The sequence below is a fragment of the Nomia melanderi genome, chromosome 10, assembly GCF_051020985.1.
Source record: "Nomia melanderi isolate GNS246 chromosome 10, iyNomMela1, whole genome shotgun sequence".
Classification (NCBI taxonomy): Eukaryota; Metazoa; Arthropoda; class Insecta; order Hymenoptera; family Halictidae; genus Nomia; species Nomia melanderi.
In genome coordinates, this window is record NC_135008.1 from 2,677,291 (window position 1) to 2,698,012 (window position 20,722).

The following is a 20,722-nucleotide window of genomic DNA, read 5'->3' on the forward strand; positions in this document are numbered from 1 at the left end:
CTTTTTTATACGTGATTTCATAAAGAATTTAAACAATTAGCCTCGTAAGCGTTCATACAAATTTATTGTCTCTATACAGATCTTACTCGCAGACAAATTTCATTTTTAACAATGAAATGATACATGAGCTTAAATAAATACTCGTGCCCAAGTTGTCTATTGTGATATAATTAATCTATAGTGATGTATAAACGATATAAAAATCATCTTCGCGAGATACGATTTTGTCTCGTACAGAACCGAGCAAATAATTCTGCGAACCTCGTGTACTTGTTCTATTAACGAATAATAAATAGGAGTTACAATTCGAATATAAAAGTACATACACATTTCTCGAGATAAATTATAACGTTGATGTTGAATTTGCTGATATTTTTAACTACCGTTGAAAATCAAATTAATTCTATATAGTTCATAGTTATAATTTCTGCTATATACATCTTAAATTTATTTTAATATGGTTTAGAAAAATAATATTTGCGCTCTTTCATAATCATGTACATAATTTGTACTTTTTTCCACTACGTATTTCAATATATTTAATTAAACAATGAATTCTAGTCTCAATTGAACACTTACCTTATTTGATAGTATCTATTGCTTATGTTAACAGAATTTATACAGAGTGAGGCATTTAATCTGTACTCGTGTCAAAGAAATCCCTCTAAAGCACACAATCGATGCAAACACTCAATACACAGTAGCATTGGATCATATTGTTATAAAATTCGTAGCGAAAAATTATAACACCGATGTTCCAATTAATAGGCTATAATATACAAGTAAAATACGATGGAATAAGTTCTGCAACTTAATTGAATGTTCACATGATTATTAGCTATAACAAGACGATTCGTTGTTAGCCGTGCGTTCAGGTACTCAGGTATCCGAGATATCAAAATTACCGTAGAAAATTAATATTACAAATAGCAAAAGTTGCGATACAAATTCACTAAACTAAAAATTCTCGAATCGCAAATAAAATACATGGAACCTAGTTTTTCTTCTATAGACCTAAAACTACAACAATGTCTTTCTTTCAAATGCACATCTAAATATTCAGTTCGACTTCGATTGCCGTAAGTTAATTGAATCAAATTGGTGTCTATATTTATCATATATATGCTAGTAACCTTGAACGATCAGAATTTGTGCCTCTCACTATATCCAAAACAAGGGGTGCGGTTTTTAAGGTCACACCTAGCGAAAAAGAGGGAGGAAGTAGCGCAATGACTCCCAACCTACATAACCTCGACCCATAAAAAGTCGCTCAAATGATATGTATAAACATCATTACCTTACTTCGATAATCGTTGTTCGAAATAAAAATGTTCCAAAAGAAACGAAACACGTTCTATCTGTTTTTTACAAATCGATTCCACTCGTAATTGATCGTGACTTTACTCTAAACCGTTGCCTCGTTATATACAGCGAGATAAAAGTATTCATGCTCCTTTTTATTCTTAATATTATTTGCAACGTAACGTCCAGTTAAAAATTATTCTACAAAAGTTCAACTCTCGGCGTACACGTCGATCGAAAGCAAATTTACACCGTTGCGTATGAATACTTTTTCTTTCGTTGTGCATATAATTTATTATTTACAAGTGTTCGAAATGAAATTTAGTTCTCTCTTTCCGTATCAGCGGAAAGTATGAGATGCCTCAATCTGCATAAGGTTTTAGATAAAATCTGTATGTACAGAAACTTACGGTAACGAGCCAAAATATTGTCGAATGTCCGAAATTACCATAAATGAACGCGAATTCTGTTCGATTAACATCTCGTTAGTCACGCAAGGATTTGCGAATTTTAATTGATTTTACTGGCGATCGTTGGTCAACGAAACAAACAACAGCCTTTTTCCTTCTGTCGCATGATACTTACATCTATTACAAAATCTTACAACTTTGATTATGCATAGCTTTCAGTTGTTGCAATACAATGTAACGAACCTAGTCATATAAAATACTATTATCTTCTCTCACCGTATAAAACAAGATATTTAAACCTACGTCAAGTAGAATATTGCATGGAAGCTTCACGTGGCCTCACCACTGTAGAGAAATCAATTCAAGTTAATTATTGCTCTTCATCGATTGGTAAATTGTTCCTTTAATACGTGAGAATTCGATAAAAAAAAGAAAAAGGTTACTTCCTCCGACCGAGGCAGAAACGGCGAATTTGTTCTCAAATTCACATAAATACAAAGCGACGAATTTTGATATTATATGGACACATGGTATTCATAAAATTATTGTACGACGATGCTCAAATTTCTGTGGATTCGTAAAAATCGTTTCGACTGTTTCTGAATATCACTGTCGGATGAAATTTGAACATCCGTTGGCTTGACATTTTCGACAAATCGCGGAGACTACCGTGTTGACAATATATCGTTGAAAACAATATACGAGATTCAGATGTTTACATATTAATTTGCGGTTCATAGAGAAACATCCACAGCAAGAAGTTACAACTGGTCAACACGTTAGCGATCCACGCATTTGAATCCTGAAACGCAGCTTCGACTCTTTCTCAAGATTTATAATGCAGCTTACACAATTAAGACAATCATATATATCTACAGACTAGACTTGGAATGACCAAGAGAAGATTGTAAGAACAAAATTTTAGCTCGTGTATCGTCTATATAGTCGCAAACATATCTAATGAAAAATATTATACAGAAAAAAGGTGGGTCTAAAGTGACTCAGTTAAAGCTATATTCAATTAGACTTACCCCTCAAAACTCCATACATATTTTCTCCAGGCAATCTTTCTATTTCTGACTAATTGAATATGACAAGGCTTAAGAGAAAACTATAAAACATGCTATGTGAGAAAAGAAAGACGAGAACGAAAATCGTAAAAGTTACTTCGTGATAATATATGTATATATATGTAAGTATTCATACGTTAAAACGCACTAGACACCCAAGAGAAGTCGGTTTCCGACGACGTTCGAAATAAATGCAGAGCGTAATGCATCGTGACGCTTAACGCGAGTAGATTATAGTAATCGTAACAATTTGTTTTCCTTATCGTTAGCATTTCTCTGTATCCTTCAGGGGTGATAGGACGTAAATACTTTAGAACCATATATATATATATATATATATAATTACAGTTTTATCTAATCTTAGCTCTGTACTTAATAAAAAACCACAAAAAGAATGTGTATATATTTTGACTTTCTAATACCTTTTTTGATACCTATATATGCTTGCAATTATGTACATTAAAAACTCGTTTTGATATCTTAATGCTTTTGCGAGATCACAGAAGAGAATTCATATTAACTTACACACGTAACGTTTCATACTTTGCTGATGCTCGCGACCGAACGTCCGTACAACTACTTATTTTAAAAGTTTCATAATATTAAAAAAGTATATAATTCCTTCGTGCCATTGAAGTATATATATAAAGTGAGATAATATCAGCTTCTTTTTCTTCTGGTATGTGTGTGTTTTTCGTTTGTCTTTTTTTTTTTGTTCTTTTCGATTTTTCAACAGCATTTAAATATGCGTTTGAGCACTAAATTCATCTATCTCGAAACGTCTCGAGCACGCTTCCGATAAAATTACACGTTCGTTTCTCGACAATTGATCTAATACGCTAACAATCATTAGTACTAATGCAATGCCTCTTTACAGTGAATTAATCTCCTTTTGATCTGCATTGGTCTCTTGGATAATGAACTCTAAATGGAATGTAAGAATACTCGAATACTGAAAGATCCTTATGCATTCGCACGTGCTCGTCGCAAAAGTTGTTAACGGGTCTTTCAGAATTGCAAATAATTTCGTCGACGTAAGAAACGATTACGTACTAACAACTTTTTCTCTCTTTTGTCTTTGTACAAGATTGTACAGAAGTAATCTTCGGCTTTTGTAAGATTTAACGCATATCCTTTCTTTATATATTATTGCTAAACTAAATCCTATTCGTAACATTAGTCAGTACAAAGCGCTTCTTGTATTAATTATTCCAGGAACGGTATTTCTCGTCTCATACTGTATCTATAAAATTATAATCCTACGTGTTTGCTTCCTTTTTGTTGTCCGATAATAAATATACGATTTCTTTGATCGAGACTTCTCCGGTGAACAGAATATAATCTCTACGAATAGAATATATCGTGTGCCGTTAAATATATAAATCATTAAAAAAATAAAGCTCCGAATGAAACGATCTAGTCTTTCTATACTCTCGATAAGAAACATGGATGTTTATAAGCAATTATTCATTCAAAACGCAATTTTCTGATTCAGAGGGAATACCAAATTCAAATCGAACGTACGCAGTACCTTCCCGCTAATCAAGTTTCAAACCTTAACAAGGATCGTTCGAAATATATAAATTAAAACTGAGGGAAATAACACATCCGAGTATCGATGTCACTTTGGTACGGCGTTTCAAATGTATAACCCTTATCGGTACGCATAAAGATAGTATAGTACATTTGAAACTGTCAAACAAGTTTGAAGGTACGATTCTGTTCTTTTCTCGTCTATCGTAAATTTAAATTTCTGATCGTTGATTGCTTCGTATAACCTATCAGTTTAGAAATGAAATTCGTCGGTGTAAAAATTAAAGCTCGTTCAAGCCCAACAGGATAAGCCGACGTTTCTCTTCGTTCGGAACGTGACTACGAAATTAACGTAAAAATTAAAAAAAAAAAAAGAAGAAAATAGAAAAAACGATCACTGCGTCGACAGCGTTGTGGACCGCAGTAAAAGCTGTTGCGTCGAAAAGTTTATACAAAGAAAGCTGATGTACACAGGAACAACAGAGGCTGTGTGTCCTGTTGCAGTGTTCGTGTGCACCTCGGAGGGCTTTAAACCTACGTTTTACATCGATTAGCCTAAAACTATACTTATAGTCGAATTGTCATTTTGGATATCTTCGTCGGAAAAGAATGAACTTCGCATTGTACTATAAAAGATTGATGCAAGAAACTGCCTTCCGGTTAGAACGTGATTCCGAGTGGAAAGACACACTCTCCTTAAACCCTTTGCGATCCTCCACCATTTATTGAGCAAATTTTAAAGCATTCTACTAATCACACAACGGAAATTCTGTTTTTCTAGCGCAAAACAGTTGTATAATTTCTGTTTTGCTAACAACACTTTTTTTAAGTACTTCATTAGTATACTACTCAGGAGTTGATGGCTCAAAACAATCGTGAATCACCGAACGAAATACGTTATCGCGTCTGCACCGTTGGCATTGATAGATCCATTCGAAATCATTAAGCGACGTGATTCTACAATTATTTTGAGTGAACCTGATTCACTACTGTAACCATAATATTGAACGACACGTACACCGTAAGAACGAAATTGTTCTTTCCATGTTCAACGGACTACGGACGTCATCTTACGAGTGCAATCGAATAAAATAGTGTAAAAGGTCGTTTTCCTCATCGAATAAAATTCTTAATACAAGAGACATGTAGATTCCTACTGAATCGCGATTCGTAACGAATCCTATAAAATTCTCATAAACGTCCGCAGTCCATTGATGCGTTTAACTTAATAAAAAGCTTTGACTATGGCTAAAATACAAGACAACGTGAAACGACGAACCAAAGAGTATGCAAAGTGATCTCTAAAATCGACTATAAAACAACCGAGACGGAAAGAAATAGAAAAAAAAAAGAGAAAGAAGAAACAAACATGGAATCGCAAAGGATTAAATGCAGAATAACTCAAACAATTGGACTATGAGTTGGTCATGCTCGAACCGGCGTGTCTTATCGCTACCCGTATAGTATTTCAAATGACTACGTATCTTTAAATGGCACATTGAGAAACATAACGATTCCCGAAACATACGTGGATCATGCAACGCGGTGTATGTGTGTGTTGGCGTGTGTGTCTGAGTGTATGAGTGTGTGTCTCGTCAAGTTTATAATATATATAAAACTCGGGATATCCTTCGATTTCGTGGGACAGGATTAACTATCCTGTACCGTGCTCTGTGAGTGTTCCTCGTCCGTTTCCTGGTACTTGTTAAAAGGTACCGGACGCTCAGCCCTTTGCGATCCTCTTCCCTTCTCATAGTCTCTAAAAAACGATCCGTCGTATTAAAAAAAAATGTTCAACGAAAGTTCCATACAAAACAGACCAAATGAAAATATGTTCACACATACAAATCATAGTAAGCATTGATAATCGTCTAAAAGGTGAGATCCACGGAACGCGCGAGATTCGTCTCGTTTAACGGTAACTCTTTCTTTCTCTCTCTCTCGTTATGGACAAAAGTGGACCGTAAAGGGTTCAGCTTGGCAACAATTATTCAATACAATAGGAATTAATATGTACAGCGTGTAATCTCACAGAGCAAACCGATCACTTGCGTGACTTTGTTTCTTTTTTTCTTTTAAATATACTCTAAAAGAATCTCATCGAAAGGTGAACCATTTATCGCCGTATTTGGTACTCTTGTTTCTCTTTCTAGAAAGAAACCGCAGCCGTTTGTAACTCTTTCATGCGCGAAAGGTGTTTGCAATAACTTTACACTGATAAGAAAATATCAGAGAACTCGTGAGCATTTCAATCGACAAATAAAATCGCCGGCATAAGTGGTAAATAAAAATTCGTTTCGAAGGATATTTAAAAAAGTGAAGGAAGCTCGTTCGAAAGATTAAATTAAAAATGAAATCTCGAGTTTCGAAATTGCTGTACCGGCGGTACTCTAGTGCCAGTTTCTATCGTCTGAAACATGAAAGAGTTTATGCTGTCGCATCGGTGCCACTACACTTTCGATCCTCTTACAATCAAGGATGGTTCCTATAAGTATTACATATAGCCTTATGTAACTCCATCCGATATAAAATAAAACGTAGCAGTAGAAAAAGCATCACGTAAAGATAAATCACAGTAATTTCCTTCCATGTTCACATCACTTCTAAGTACAATAATCTACAATTAGTGCACCGCCGATGAGGTCTTGATTACAAGAGGATCAAAATATTCGCCCTATGAGCGCTAAGGGAAGAAAATTGATTCGCGAGCGATACAGGAACAGCAGGCGAGACGGATGTCATTCAAGTGAGTATACGCTTTCATGATAGTACCGAACGATGCTCGAAATAAATATTGGAGAAAGATGGCACTTCGAACGAGAACCAATTTCTCAAAACTGTTTCAACCTGTACGAGTCTCGTCTCAACCGAGCCCCGTACAGTCCTGTGCGACTGCTGCCTTCTCCCCTTTCGAAAGTCAACAACGAAAAAGGCAGAATAATATTTACAATGTTAAGTTCTCCACAGGTTCGTCTCGCCTCGTTAACACAGACCACGGTGATCGATAACCGGAGCGTTCAAATCACTTAAAAACAGTTACAAGAAAACTGTATCTAAAGTACTCATAATAGTGTAACTTAATCGCTACGACACCGACTCGATAACAATGAATTACTTAATAACAATTAATACAATAAGTACCGTTACATTAAACGCTCGAGATTTCCGTAGGTCAACGTGTCGAGGACGACGAGCGTCTGAGAAATTAGTTCTCGTCCGATACTTATACATATACAGCATTCGGATACTATCAGAACATGAATGAGATCGTCATGAGTAAATCGTGAAAGTATTTTCTCATCGTCGCCGATCGAGCCTAACTCCTAATATTGCACTTTCGACTCCTGTCGCCGTTACGAACACCGAGGATACAGAAATAAATTCAAGGGGGGGTTTGGACGGGTCGAAAGCGCTTTTCAAGCCTATATTTCCTGTCTTTCATCCTGATTAACCTTGGTTTCACCTTTCGAGCGATAGTCCTCGGGACTGATATATCGTTGCAGCACATAAAACAAAAATAACATTTTCAGGAAATTGTGTGTACTGATGAATAAATTAAAGACACGTTTATCACGTATATTTTTTTCTTTTTTTGAAAGCGTATATATATATATATATATATATGTATATATATGTATGTATTATATTAAGATACAATCTTGCATCGTCGAGGTGCTCCCGATGATTCGATGAGTCCACACAGGAAGGAGTCGTCTTCATTCTTCCAGCAGACCGGCAGCAACGTTCTCCAGGCGGTGCGTTAACAGGCGCTTCTTCAGCTTTTCTGTAAACCGCAACTGAACACGACTTCGTGAAACAAACACCCACGTGCCGGCTTTGTCACACATTATTTTTGTTTTGTTTGTTTTTTTTTTTGTTTCCGCGTGATATTACTCATCGATAACACGTCTCGTATCCCTTAAAAACTGAACGAGTACTCTCTTTCTCTCTATCTATCTCTCTTTCTTTCTCTCTCTCTCTCGCTCGCGCTTTCTCTCTCTCTCTATCTCTCTCTCTCTCTCTTTAAATGTTACATAGAGATATTATGTATGTATGTGTGTATTCACGCGTTCCACTCGCGTCTTGTCAGTGTAATATACATATGTACATACACATACACATACATATATATACGTATGATATGTGTACATACATATAGAATGCACGCTGCGTCAAGACAGAGGAAAAAAGTAGTGAGTTTTAAAAGAAACATATACGCAAAACACTACGGCGTGTATAAATATATATACATATATACATACACACACGCACACATATATATCACATGTATGTAGTGTACACATGTATATATGTGTATGTATAAGAATCCCATAAAGAATCCGTACGGTAACTTGGTAAAACCTCGCGTTAAGTTTGTAGGCTCGAAATACTTTTAAAAATTGTCTTAACACCTTCCTGGCCGAACATCTACAATCCTGGCTGCTCTATATACGAATCTTCGACCTACTGATTACACTTGATTAAAACTGTTCAAGTTTCAGTAACTCAATACTTGCATGTCCCAGAAACATGATATATCTACCACACTGCAACGGAATCAACGCTTTACGGTCTGCTTGGACGATACTTAATTAATTATAAGTAACTACGATTACTCGGTACACGACGAGAAGTAATTCAATCGATACATATCCAACATCCGTTGGAGCTCTTCAAACGAAAGCGACTAATTACATTTTTGTCTCTGATCGATGTGCATATAATGGAAATAAAGGAAACGGCAGGACTTCAAATTGAATGACCGTAAAGCGTTCGTAAATGAATATTCGAAGTCCACGCGGTTTTTACAGACAGTTCACCACGGCGAGAGCGACAAACTGATCGGGAGAGGTGTTAAGACGCTTTGTGAATCAGATGAACAGAATAACTGCGTGTCCTCTTGGGTCCGTTTCGTTCCCGATGTTCCCGCGAAACGATGATACCGCAGGGGAGTCAACGATGAGATATCATTCCAACGATATACTGGTTCGCCGCCGTGTGTCCTTGTCTTGATTGTTCCTTTCCCCGTTCCGCTCAAAAATCCTCTCCTCTCATTTCTCTCTCTCTCTTTCTCTCGCCGAGCGCTACAGTAGGTTTTAATGTCTCGAGCGATGCGAGGAGTCTCCACGTTCGTCGCGGCGATCTCTTTCTCGTTCACGTTCCCGTTCACGCTCCGGTTCTCGTTCTCTCTCCGATGGTCTGCGGCTTGATTCTCGTTCTCGATCTCTGTCTCGTTCACGTTCTCTGTAGCGATCGTCATAATACCTACACAAGTCACGTCAGCCAATTATCTTACTTTAGCGGTGTACCAATTTTTTTCTTTAGTTTTTTTTATTATTTTTTTTCTAATTTTTTTTTCTTTTCTTTTGGTAAATGTTCTCTAATGTACTTTCTCCTATCTTTACGCTACCTTCCCGTTCTGTTACACATTGCTCTCTGTACACATATCTGATTGAATAAACGTACTCTCTCCACACTATGTGCTGGTCTGATCATTTTAATTGGAATATATCAAGGAACTGCAGAAAGTAATTACGCTACGTTGGAGAATTGGAGATACTACACCCTTGGCAGAAAGTAAGGTAATTGTGAGAGATAACGTGATTGTTGGAAATGGAGAATATTTAGTGTCAATTAAAGAAAGAATTGTATTCCATTTGTTGGTTTGCTAGATATAAAATGATGCAGTGCTCACTGATTCGCGACAGTTATATGAAATTTGACATGAATAGAGTTCTATCAATATATTATTCTCAAGTTACAGTTTACCCTTATTAAACGTTATGCATCTTGTAAAGGAAGAAAGATGTATATTTGAAAATTTTACTGGAACAACGAACAGTTCATTCTACTTTGTCTCTGTTAGTGCAACATTTTTTTACATCCAGCACGCGAATTACTCCTATTACAATAATAGCTTTTCATTGATCGTATACTTTTTGCCAGGGGCAGTGCACTGAATTTCAATTTCTTGCAATGGAAGATACAACTATGATGATAATAATACATTAAAAGTTTCGAGCAAAAGCGTATGATGCCAACAGTGACTCGAATAACAGAATTTAACAAAAGAAATTTGCTCGATCGATTGAACTCGTTTGTACCATTACATTACAATTCGTCTTTATCATTGTAATAGTAGTAATTAGCTATTTGAACACTGAACTTCTTGCTTTTCTCTTCCTGCTTCCCTAAGGTTCATTCACAACGAAACGAATTGCTCGAAAATGAAATGCTTACTAGGATTTCTTGTGCACAAAGTGACTCTGTTTTCATTCTTTTATTTTTTTCTCTCTACTGTTTTTCATTGCATCGAACAAAATAGAACTTTTCGGGAGATCTACATGCATTCACTTTTAATGGAAAAAAAAGTATAAATTACCTAGACGCCTTGGAAGACGAGACGGGAGCCGTCTCTGGCGGTTCTTCTTTTACTCTTGGCCTGGCTGACTGACGTGTCGTACTAATGGAAAATGCATACTTCGTTATGGACTTATACTGTTACCAGGCTTAGTACGTTGCTTTAGTTAAAACAAGAAAATATTTCAGTTCGGTTTGTCTTAATTTACGATTGACCGCATAACTTTACTAAACCTTAATAGAACTCCGATGTTACTTTCTCGCTTAAAGCTTACGTTAACGTTCAAAATGTTTTACGTGTACCAGTGGCGTTAACTAATATAGAGACGTACACGTTAACGGCTTAATGTCGCACTAATTAATATAAAATACAATTAGTGGACTCGAGAGCCACCTTAGACTTGGAACTATACTCGTACAACAATGATGAAATTCGTATGGTTTCAGGTCCAAGGTTATCTCTCATTGTTGTAAAATGTTTACACATGACATAAGAACATTATCTTCATGATTAATAGATAACGATGCACTACATTACTGTATAAATTGGATAAGTAATACTTTAATGTGCAAATAATAAAATGTAGGATAATTCCCTAGATTCTAGTCTGTACAATTGAAAAAAGAAATCATTTCTGTGGATATCCTCACCAAATAGTAATTACATATTATTATAGTAAGTAAGAATTAAATTACAATATTAATTCCATTTGACAATATTCGTAGAACATACATTGTCGATTCGTTAACGTACAAGAATTAATCGTTAATTTATGAACTGCAGTTAGAATTATCAGCAGTCGCTGTTATGTGAAGTAAAATTTTTAAAAATAACATTTGAAACTATATATATGTATGTATTGCACGTAGAATAAGAATAGTATTGAATAGTTCATAAATTACGTAATTAACTCTTATTATATTGCAAGTACAATCATTAATCACCACCGTGAATGTTCTCACTAAAGTATATTGCGAACAGTAATTGATAATTATAATGTATTCCAGAGAATGTTACGTAATATATTCATTCGTATATTAAAAAATTATATGCTCACATGGTTCTCGTATATTAAACGAATTCTAATCTTGTCAAAAAAATTAGAATTACACAGGAGGAAACAAAAGGGAAAAATAACACTGTTATCCAGTATTGATTTATCTTAAGGCAGAAGCTACAATTTGTTTGAACTCACGGTTCCTCGATTAAATAAGTTTTTAAAACGCACCAGGAAGACTATGTTACACAGCTTCGACCTTTAACTTTTTATTGATGCAAATCAATGTAATTCAAAGAACATTTTGAGATATTAAGTGCACTCACATACACATTTCAGATACTATAATGTAACGTATTCGTTTCTTTCTCAGATATACAGTATAAAATAGAGACTCATCCCTTTAATCGATCAAAGTGAGTTGTAATTTTCCAACCTTTTGCCTGATCTGTGTGTTTCAATTATGAAGATTTTTTCTACGTACCAAAGCAATTGCTTTTTGTCATTTAAACGTCCAAAACAGTTTGGTTCACTTATACTGAATATTTCTGGGTAATAAACGAATTGATTAAAATTAAAATCTTATCCTTTAGTCCATAGTAAAATTTTGAACGATTTACCATAAAATTTACAATTCGCAAAGTAAACTCTTACTCCAGCTGTACAGTTCTAGTTACATCGTTATAATTATTATTATATATCTTTCTAGAACGGTGTATCATGTAAAAGCTGAGATCGCAGTACCATTATAACTTTATGACTTTAGCGAGTACTGTAAAAAACCACTTTTCCTTTGTTATTGACTAAAATGTTAAGTATCTAAAGAATCATTTATGATTGTTTGTATCAATATTCACTAAATGACATTGAAAAAGGGGATTAGAAAAATTTTGTTACTTTAAAACAAATATAAAAAGATCTATTCCGACTCGTTCGTTCTTATTGGAAATAATAGATCATAAATTTGTCCCTGAATTAATCAGCACTCACTGCACACTTTCTAAATTTACAAGATAGAATATTTATCTTTGAATTAATCCTTCGTATGCAGTGAAACCTATGCAGACACATTTAAATAACTGCTGAACACGTGTGTATTGCAAAATATTATAATACTGTACAAGTGCAGTGCACAAAGATTAATATTAGAACTGTAACAGCAATGTTAAATTTCAATGTTCGTATTTTATCCGAATGATAATAACGCAAAGCACTTAAACCTCAATATTAGACTGACAGACTGTGAATAACGTCGACTTTTCGTGTCTACCGTCACAAAAAGGTAAATATTGATTAACTGTTTTACACAATGTTTCCAATGAAATATGAAATCAGCGACATAAGTAGACATTACCAAGCAATTTGATACTTACTTAATGAACACATTAATTGCTATCTTATATATCAGGTAGCATTACAACCCTTGTTCTTACATCAGGTATAAAAATGACCACAATTTAGAAGGTCGACTTCTAATGATTGGAATAAGACCGTATTAATTTAACGCGTACGCATTAATCGTGAGATTTACGAGGATATTAAAAGTAGAAAGTACGGTTATATAATAAATTACTATTCAAAGTTGAATGCACGTGGCCGTTTTTAAACATTTTCTTATTTTTTTCTCTTTAAAAGATTGATTCAGTACATTTATAATTTAAAAATATTAAATAGCAATTAATATGTTGAATTCTATTCATTTAACCCTGTTACTGTTTCAACGTGGAGTAATTACTTTTATTTCATTTCAATGAACACATTAACAATAACCGTCGAAATTGCTGTAAAGCGTAATTACTTGTCTCCTTTGAATTATGCCACAGTGAAAGGGTTAATTCGTTTGATATAATTTTAAATTCTATCATATACTGAATCATAACTTATGGATGTCTTATAAATTACCTCGACGAATCTATATGAAAATTATCTACGATCCTTGATCTATTATATCTCGTGTGTCTGTTTTAAATAATTTAACGGTACAGATGGTTACAGAGTTACGATGAATGGTGACGAACAATTATCCTAACATTCGATGATGACAAAATTACGATTTCTCTTTCTAACTAAATTCCCTAGATATATAGACATCATCAATTGTTTAACAATAGATTCCGGTTCGTAAATGTTCGCGTAATAAAATAATGCATTCTTCTCAAACTATCGCCCATTCGCCTATCGTTTATTACTTAATTCACTTGAATCTTCGCTAGAAAACTGAATCCATTTGTCGTTACATTAAAAATCACCAACCATTCGATTGAAAAGAATTTCTCTTAGTGAATTTTATACGATGATACCTGTTACGAGCACGTTTTTCACGTGACACGAACGACAAAGCTTATTTACGTTCGAACGGGTACACATCGGTTGGAATTCGATTTTTGCGACACGCGAGAGGACTTTCATCATTGCGTTTGTATAAATTGAATATACAGAAAAGTTCGTTACAACGTGGACTATTATTTGCGAACATAAATTCCGTCTGGCGGCAAGGTGACACACATACGCGGGCGACAACGTTTATTATTTTGATCATTCAAGTCGGCTGTCGGTAAAACCTCGATTGAGTTCAATATGACAAGTCATGTTCAGTTGTCACAGTTTAAAATAATTATGTGAGATGATGGTTGAGCTTACCTTTCTTCTCTGCTTCGCTCTCTATACTCGCGATCTCTTTCACGTTCACGTTCCCTCTCCCTGCTTCGTGATCTCTCCCGTGGATATGGTTCACTGTAATAACGTTCCCTGTCACGATCACGATCTCTTTCCCTCTCACGATCGCGTTCTCTGTCGCGCTCTCTGTCCCTATCCCTGCTTCTCTCTCTGTACTCTCTGTCACGGCTTCTTGATCGTTCGCGCCTCCTCCTGTGACTGCGTTCTCTATCGCGCGAACGTGATCGTTCTGGAAGTACCAATACATTACTGAAATACCTTGCGACACTGCGGTCAAAATGCTAGTACAGTACTGCTCCTTCAGATGTAACAGATTAAACGATCGAAAATAATGATGGAGAAGTATAAAGCGAGAACGAAAGCGTCACTTTTAACACAACAATTATTCTAGCGTTATGCAAGATAAGCTTTTCAACCCTTCGAGTGCTGTGGCGCATTGTATGCGTCCAGCGAAAGCTATCTACGTGGAGTACACGTGCCATGATGACAATTACAAGTGTAAGACCTTAATATATGTTTCTTTCAATAAATCTAAAGAAAATATTAGAAAAATGAAACTGAAACGAGTCACTGAGTTCCTAAATATAATGTCGTAGTCTATAATTTCTAAGGACAATATAGGATTAATTTCATTTTCATTGCTTCAATTACTTTCAGCTGGGAGTACTCAACGCTCGAAGGGTTAAGTGAAAATTTATATTAAGTTTACCTCTTCGCGCGGAGCCGTAGCTCTTGGTTTCAACACCGCGTAAAGTATCTTGTAGAGAACTGATCAGAATTTTGCATCTGTCGTCTGCAGCGACCTTGGATTGCTTTATCAAGGAAATGGCTGTAACCAAGGTTTCTATGGCGCTCGCGTATTCTCCTGCCGCAGCGTCTGACACTGCTCGAGCAATGGCAGAGGAAGAAACTGTTCTATTTCGACTCATAATCTCTTCGAATTCTTGTTCTGTGAGTGGAGGAGGTCCTTCTGGGCGATGATCGGGTCCCGGTGCACCGTAGGGTGGCTGTAAGAGTTTGCCAAGTGGTCAGACTTCTTTCTGGTATGTATTAGAATAAATGATGGAAATGTCTACTCTGATTAACCTTTTCGCTACGGCAACTTTACTCGTGAACGTGCTATTGTAATTTATTAATTCCTTATTCTAGTCGCGTTACATGTGATCATTAAATATAATACAGTAATGTACAATACCTAAAACAAGGCATCAGGCATCGGGTGACTGTAGACACCACTAGTAACGAAAAGGTTACAAGTAAAGATAAATAAATTTATTATAAGAAGTGTTCAAAATTTCCAAGTGTAAGCCGCGTCCATTAGAAACGATTTCCCGACGTTTCGCTAGGTTATTGGTTAGCCAGTGTCAGTGATTTCTATTTGATCAGCTGACCAATTAGAAACACCGGTAATGGACACGGTTCACAACCGGTGACTTTGAACATTCCTCATAGCATTCCTAGTCGTGAAAGCCTCAAACGGATCGTAAATTTATTATACTTGTGTCGCAGGTGGTCCATAACCGTGCGGTGGCACATGAGGAGGCCCATGAGGCTGACCATGAGGAGGTCCGTGAGGAGGACCATGGGGAGGACCATGAGGTGGACCGTGTGGTGGTCCATGAGGTGGACCTGGAGGACCTGGTGGATGTTGTCCCGGATGTTGATGAGGCGGTCCTTGCGGGAAGAATGCTGGATTAACGTGCGGCGCTGGTCCTCCCGGAGGTCCTTGCGGTGGTCCTTGAGGCGGTCCTCCGTGTCCGGGCGGGGGTCCTCCTGGACCTGGCAACATTCCTGATCAATATCTATGTTAGCATGCAACACTGCATACAGTAAGCTTGCAGGATATCACTGCGACTTGCATACATTATTAATGTATTCGATAAGCTGTATGCTCTCCTACTTAAGAATATACTTGCATAACACTGTTCTACATTTAGTCTCCAGAAAGAAATTTCAACCTTTTTTCAGATTTCAATGTTCGTGATAACGACATAAAAAATAAATGTATTTTTCATGTTATTTTCATCTGAAACACCTTGTACCATCATACGCCTAAGCATAAAATTTCCCTCAATATCATGCATTATCACATAAAAGGTAAATAATAGCGTTGATAACATTCAATGAACGTCCTAAATTTCTCACCACCCATAGAACCTGGAGGAGGTCCTCTCTGTGGTGGGCCTTGACCAGGTTGCGGGCCTTGCATATGTTGATGTTGAGGGAAACCTGGTGGTCCCTGAGGCCCGTGATGCATTCCTATGCACATTGAATAATATATCAGTGAACTTCTTTTACAACAACATGATTACATAGTGCGCTGTGTTACTTAAAGTGGTTTACTTAAAGTTCATTGTGTTACGCTTCACATTCGTTCCGCATCATAAATCTGACGCTTCATAATATATTTCACAATGTAACTCTGTCACACAATTATTCTATCATGCAAATTATAAATTGTAGAACAAAAGGAATTGAACGTAATAGTGTAAGGGAAACAGAGTATTCGTGTTCAAGATGTTTCAGTACAACGTTTATTAAAAATTCCGACAGGATTCACGTACCTGGTGGTCTATTCCATTCTGGACGTGGTTGGGCACCTCTCGGATCACCCGGAGGTCCACCAGGATGACCAGGTGGACCACGTGGAGGCCCCTGACCGGGTGGACCAGGTGGACCACCATGAAACTGCTAAATAGATATAACCGAAAATTATAATTCAATGTTCTGTCATCCGATTATGAATCATTTTCTATATTCGAAAGTAGTAGTAGGAACTTGATCTATAATGAGTAATACTTAACAGTTAGAATGTTATTGGTGTAAGAAGATACTTGAAATTTCTTTTTATAAATTTAAGTATCAGTAATAACTGAAGAAGGACCTTACTACTAGATCTAATATTAGATATCAGAGCCAGTCGTTAATTCATTAAATACTTTTTACTGATGCATATTTAAGGTAATAAACGCTTGAATTGAAAGAAAATAATTTTATGTATAGGCTTTTCATGTTATACGTATCTCATACACTGTAGCCATTATAAAGTTCAGAACAAATATTGGAACATGGTAAATATGTATACAATGTCATGTTCAATTCGTAACTATCATCTATAAAACTTTTTATACCTAAAGAGGAAAGGCAACAAATAATTTTCAATAAAAATTGCAACATAAGATTTTAATTAAAAAAAAATCTTTTTTTAAAAGTAGACATAATTTAAGTTCTTCCCCAAGTGATGCATTATTCATCTCTTTAATATATTATTTTTCTGTTCTTCTAGGTGCAAACATTGAATGATTCACGGAATGGATAACCTTTACAACATGAAAAGCAGAAAAAACATCACACTGTGTTACCTGTGGCATATGGTAACTGGTTTCTGAAAGGTCTCTAGTGCAACTCTGTTTACGCGAAGCGTAAGACATGTAAGTGCAAAAAATATTCTTGTAACTTGTACTATAATCATCCAACTTTAAATAGTATATGTTATAAAAATTTACAAAGACAAAGAAATCTATGTTAATTCCTGTAAAAATTAATGGTGCAAAACAAGTTAAAATCGCTTAATAACACATTGCATGTAAAACAAGTGATTATTAATCAGTTACACGTATAATCATAAACAGTGGTACATACACAACTGACAGTACATACCATTCCGGGTGGTCGATGTTGGCCAGGACCTGGTCCGGGTGGTCCTTGTTGTGGCGGAGCACCGGGTCCGCTTGGACCTCTAGGCGGTCCAGGTGGACCATTTGGTCTTGGACCGTTCCAAGGTCCCTGTTGATATCCAGGAGGAGGTGGTGGACCCTGGTTCGGATGTCCAGGTAAAGGATGATGCGGTCCAGGTCCAGGTCCCATGGGTGGACCATGTATACGTGGTGGGCCTTGTTGGCCAGGTCCACCTGGACCTGGCGGACCCATACCTGGTGGTGGCATTCTCTGTGGTCTCACACCCTGCGGAGGACCCATCATCATCCTAGGACCATGATTTTGTTGTGAATGTTGAGGGTGTTGGGGATGCTGTGGATGCTGTTGATGAGGCGGCATTGGTGGTTGATGTTGATGCGGATTATGGGGACGCTGACTTTGACTTTGCTGAGGAGCCGGAGCCGGACGTGTCTTGCACTGAGACTCGAACTGAGAACATACACAAATTCATTTATTACGCTAGAACCAAAATTATCTTTTGATTTTATTTTCTTAAACTGTTTTTTTTAAATATAATATACTTTTTTTTTTAGATATAAACTTACTTGATTCAAGGCTTGTTTGGTAGGAAATGTTACTACTGGATTTTGTCCATGTAATTCTTTCTTGGGTAATCTTTCCATGCATATTCTCATACTTTGTTCTGAACCCAGAGAAATCACGCAGAAGCCTTTGGATTGTCCGTTTGCTCGATTTTCGAAGAATTTTACTTCCACAAAGTCAGATACTCCAATACTTTGTACTGCATCAGTTATATCTTGATCACTTGTCCACTGATACATATGATAAACTTTCAGTTAGTAATGGAAACATTCAAGCATAAAAATAAATTATTTTCAAATTACATACCCAAGTTAAATTTCCAACATATAATTGGTGACGTCTTCCAATTTGGTTTGGTTGAATGTTATTCCCGAGTTGATGATACGGGGCACTGCCATTTGTTTCTTCCTTTGGTGATGTACTGTCACCTCCACCATCTCCGCTATTGCCTGTAGAAACGCCACCATTACCACCAGCGGGAGCTGCTATCACGTCATCATATAAATCAACGCCATCACCAGCAAACTCATCCTATAAGAATTTATTAAGCATACAATCATCAAAAATTAATACAACATAATAATCGTAATATCAATTTTATATCAATATTAAAGTAAACTATTCAGTACCTTAATCTGCTAACCAGAAAAAACTGAATTTGCTTCTACAAAGATTTACATTCAATCATATAATTATATCTATATTAACATAACTTGCATCGTACGTGCACTTATTGATAAACAAGATTTTATTCATGTTTATTAATAAACGCGTATGTCCTCAAGATAATAAAAATTACACGGTTAACAGATTAACAAGCACGTAAAGTATGTAAAAAGACAAATTATGTGTATAAAAAATTGTTGGTGATAAGAATTTCTACAAATGAACCACATGATGTAACTATCATACATAACTAAGAGGAAAATCGTCTGAACAAAAATGATCGACAGACAAATTTACACACTACATCCATAAACTACAAGTTTTTCGAAATACTATTCCAAGCATTAGACGCCAAATTACATGCAAATAAAATACTATCTTTATCGCAGCATGGAAAATGAACGGGTAAAAATCAGTCTACCATGAAACATTTTTATTCCAAATTTCGGCCGATCTAATTAATTATTTATATCGCCCATAACCATCGCGTATTATCGGAAATATTTGAAATATCTCACAAGATATCGAATCCCCTGCTCTAAATCATTACCAGCAACATTTTTCAATCAAGAATCCATAATCTCTAACAACTGCGAGGGGACTGCAACGTTCGAGTTTCCATGTTACATATTCCCGACACATATTTTACTTGCATTCGCCTTGGCGTCCGTTGTCTGTAACACTATTTCGAATTCCAGCCAAGTTCATACGAATGTACAGAAAAATGATTTCGAGTGAAAAGAAATCTTTGATAAAGCTACGTATCGTTGAACGAAGCGGAAGAGAAACACTACTGCACGACATTCGCCTTACCGCTAACACCATTTTGCTTTGCTCGCTGTGTATCTGTATTACAACACCGAGAGACGTGATACGCGCACGACGTTACATACACTAATCGTATAACGGAATATTCGAAAACGTTCGTTAATCGCGATGATCGGACGCGGCGGCTAATCGCCCCGACAGAAAAGCACGAAATCGAGAACCGATGTTCCGACCGAATGATGCACGGGCACCGCTCGCGGGCAATCGTTACAGTCTATCCTCCATGACGCCGGATACCCCGCTCTACTATCTCGGCGTTTTTCTCACAGTTCAGATTTTTCGCGTAACCGGCCGATCCACGATTACGCGTACCAATCGCGTGTTTGTTTATTAACAATGAGAAAATCGAATTACCTGCGCGAAATCTTGCTCGAGATCGTCGGCGTACAAATCAATGTCACCGTCCGCCATTTTACGTACACCGACGCTCACTGCATTTGACGAAGCCGCCAAGCCTAAAGGGCTGACGGTCTTGTATATAGAAGAAAACGTGTTAGCGAATTACGTTACGTTTCTACTACTGAACGGACATGACGTCACTGCGCCATCTTTCTTCTTGTTTCTACGATAAGCGGCGAGAAGAACGCGCGATATCGACAGTACTGCCAACCGGATGAAA

The 20,722-nt window shown here is 36.5% G+C and overlaps 1 protein-coding gene across 16 annotated transcripts; it reads right to left on the minus strand.

Annotated features, from left to right (window-relative positions):
- Positions 1-45: 45 nt before the first annotated feature.
- Positions 46-20,671, minus strand: Cpsf6 (cleavage and polyadenylation specificity factor subunit 6). Of its 16 annotated transcripts, none has more exons than XM_031991975.2 (12): positions 20,458-20,671; positions 18,916-19,140; positions 18,612-18,839; positions 18,010-18,495; positions 17,712-17,756; positions 16,914-17,040; positions 16,495-16,608; positions 15,848-16,140; positions 15,059-15,356; positions 14,314-14,578; positions 10,698-10,778; positions 46-6,074 (listed from the first exon to the last, which is right to left on the minus strand). In XM_031991975.2, the coding sequence occupies exons 1-12, from the start codon at positions 20,512-20,514 to the stop codon at positions 5,966-5,968; spliced, it is 2,328 nt and encodes a 775-aa protein (XP_031847835.1). In that variant the 5' UTR covers positions 20,515-20,671; the 3' UTR covers positions 46-5,965. The 16 variants fall into 16 exon arrangements, with proteins under 16 accessions (XP_031847835.1, XP_031847856.1, XP_031847788.1 ...); XM_031991928.2 differs by lacking the exon at positions 46-6,074 and adding an exon at positions 7,878-9,580 and having other exon boundaries at positions 15,848-16,128; positions 20,458-20,670; XM_031991919.2 differs by lacking the exon at positions 46-6,074 and adding an exon at positions 7,878-9,580 and having other exon boundaries at positions 20,458-20,670.
- Positions 20,672-20,722: the final 51 nt, after the last annotated feature.

Excerpts from the sequence above, each read along its gene's own strand:
- Cpsf6 (XM_031991919.2), bottom strand. The coding sequence starts at position 20,514 with ATGGCGGACGGTGACATTGATTTGTACGCCGACGATCTCGAGCAAGAT. Across the intron at positions 16,609-16,913 it reads AGAATGGAATAGACCACCAG|GAATGCATCACGGGCCTCAG; the intron begins GTACGTGAATCC and ends CAATGTGCATAG. Across the intron at positions 14,579-15,058 it reads CTACGGCTCCGCGCGAAGAG|AACGATCACGTTCGCGCGAT; the intron begins GTAAACTTAATA and ends TGGTACTTCCAG.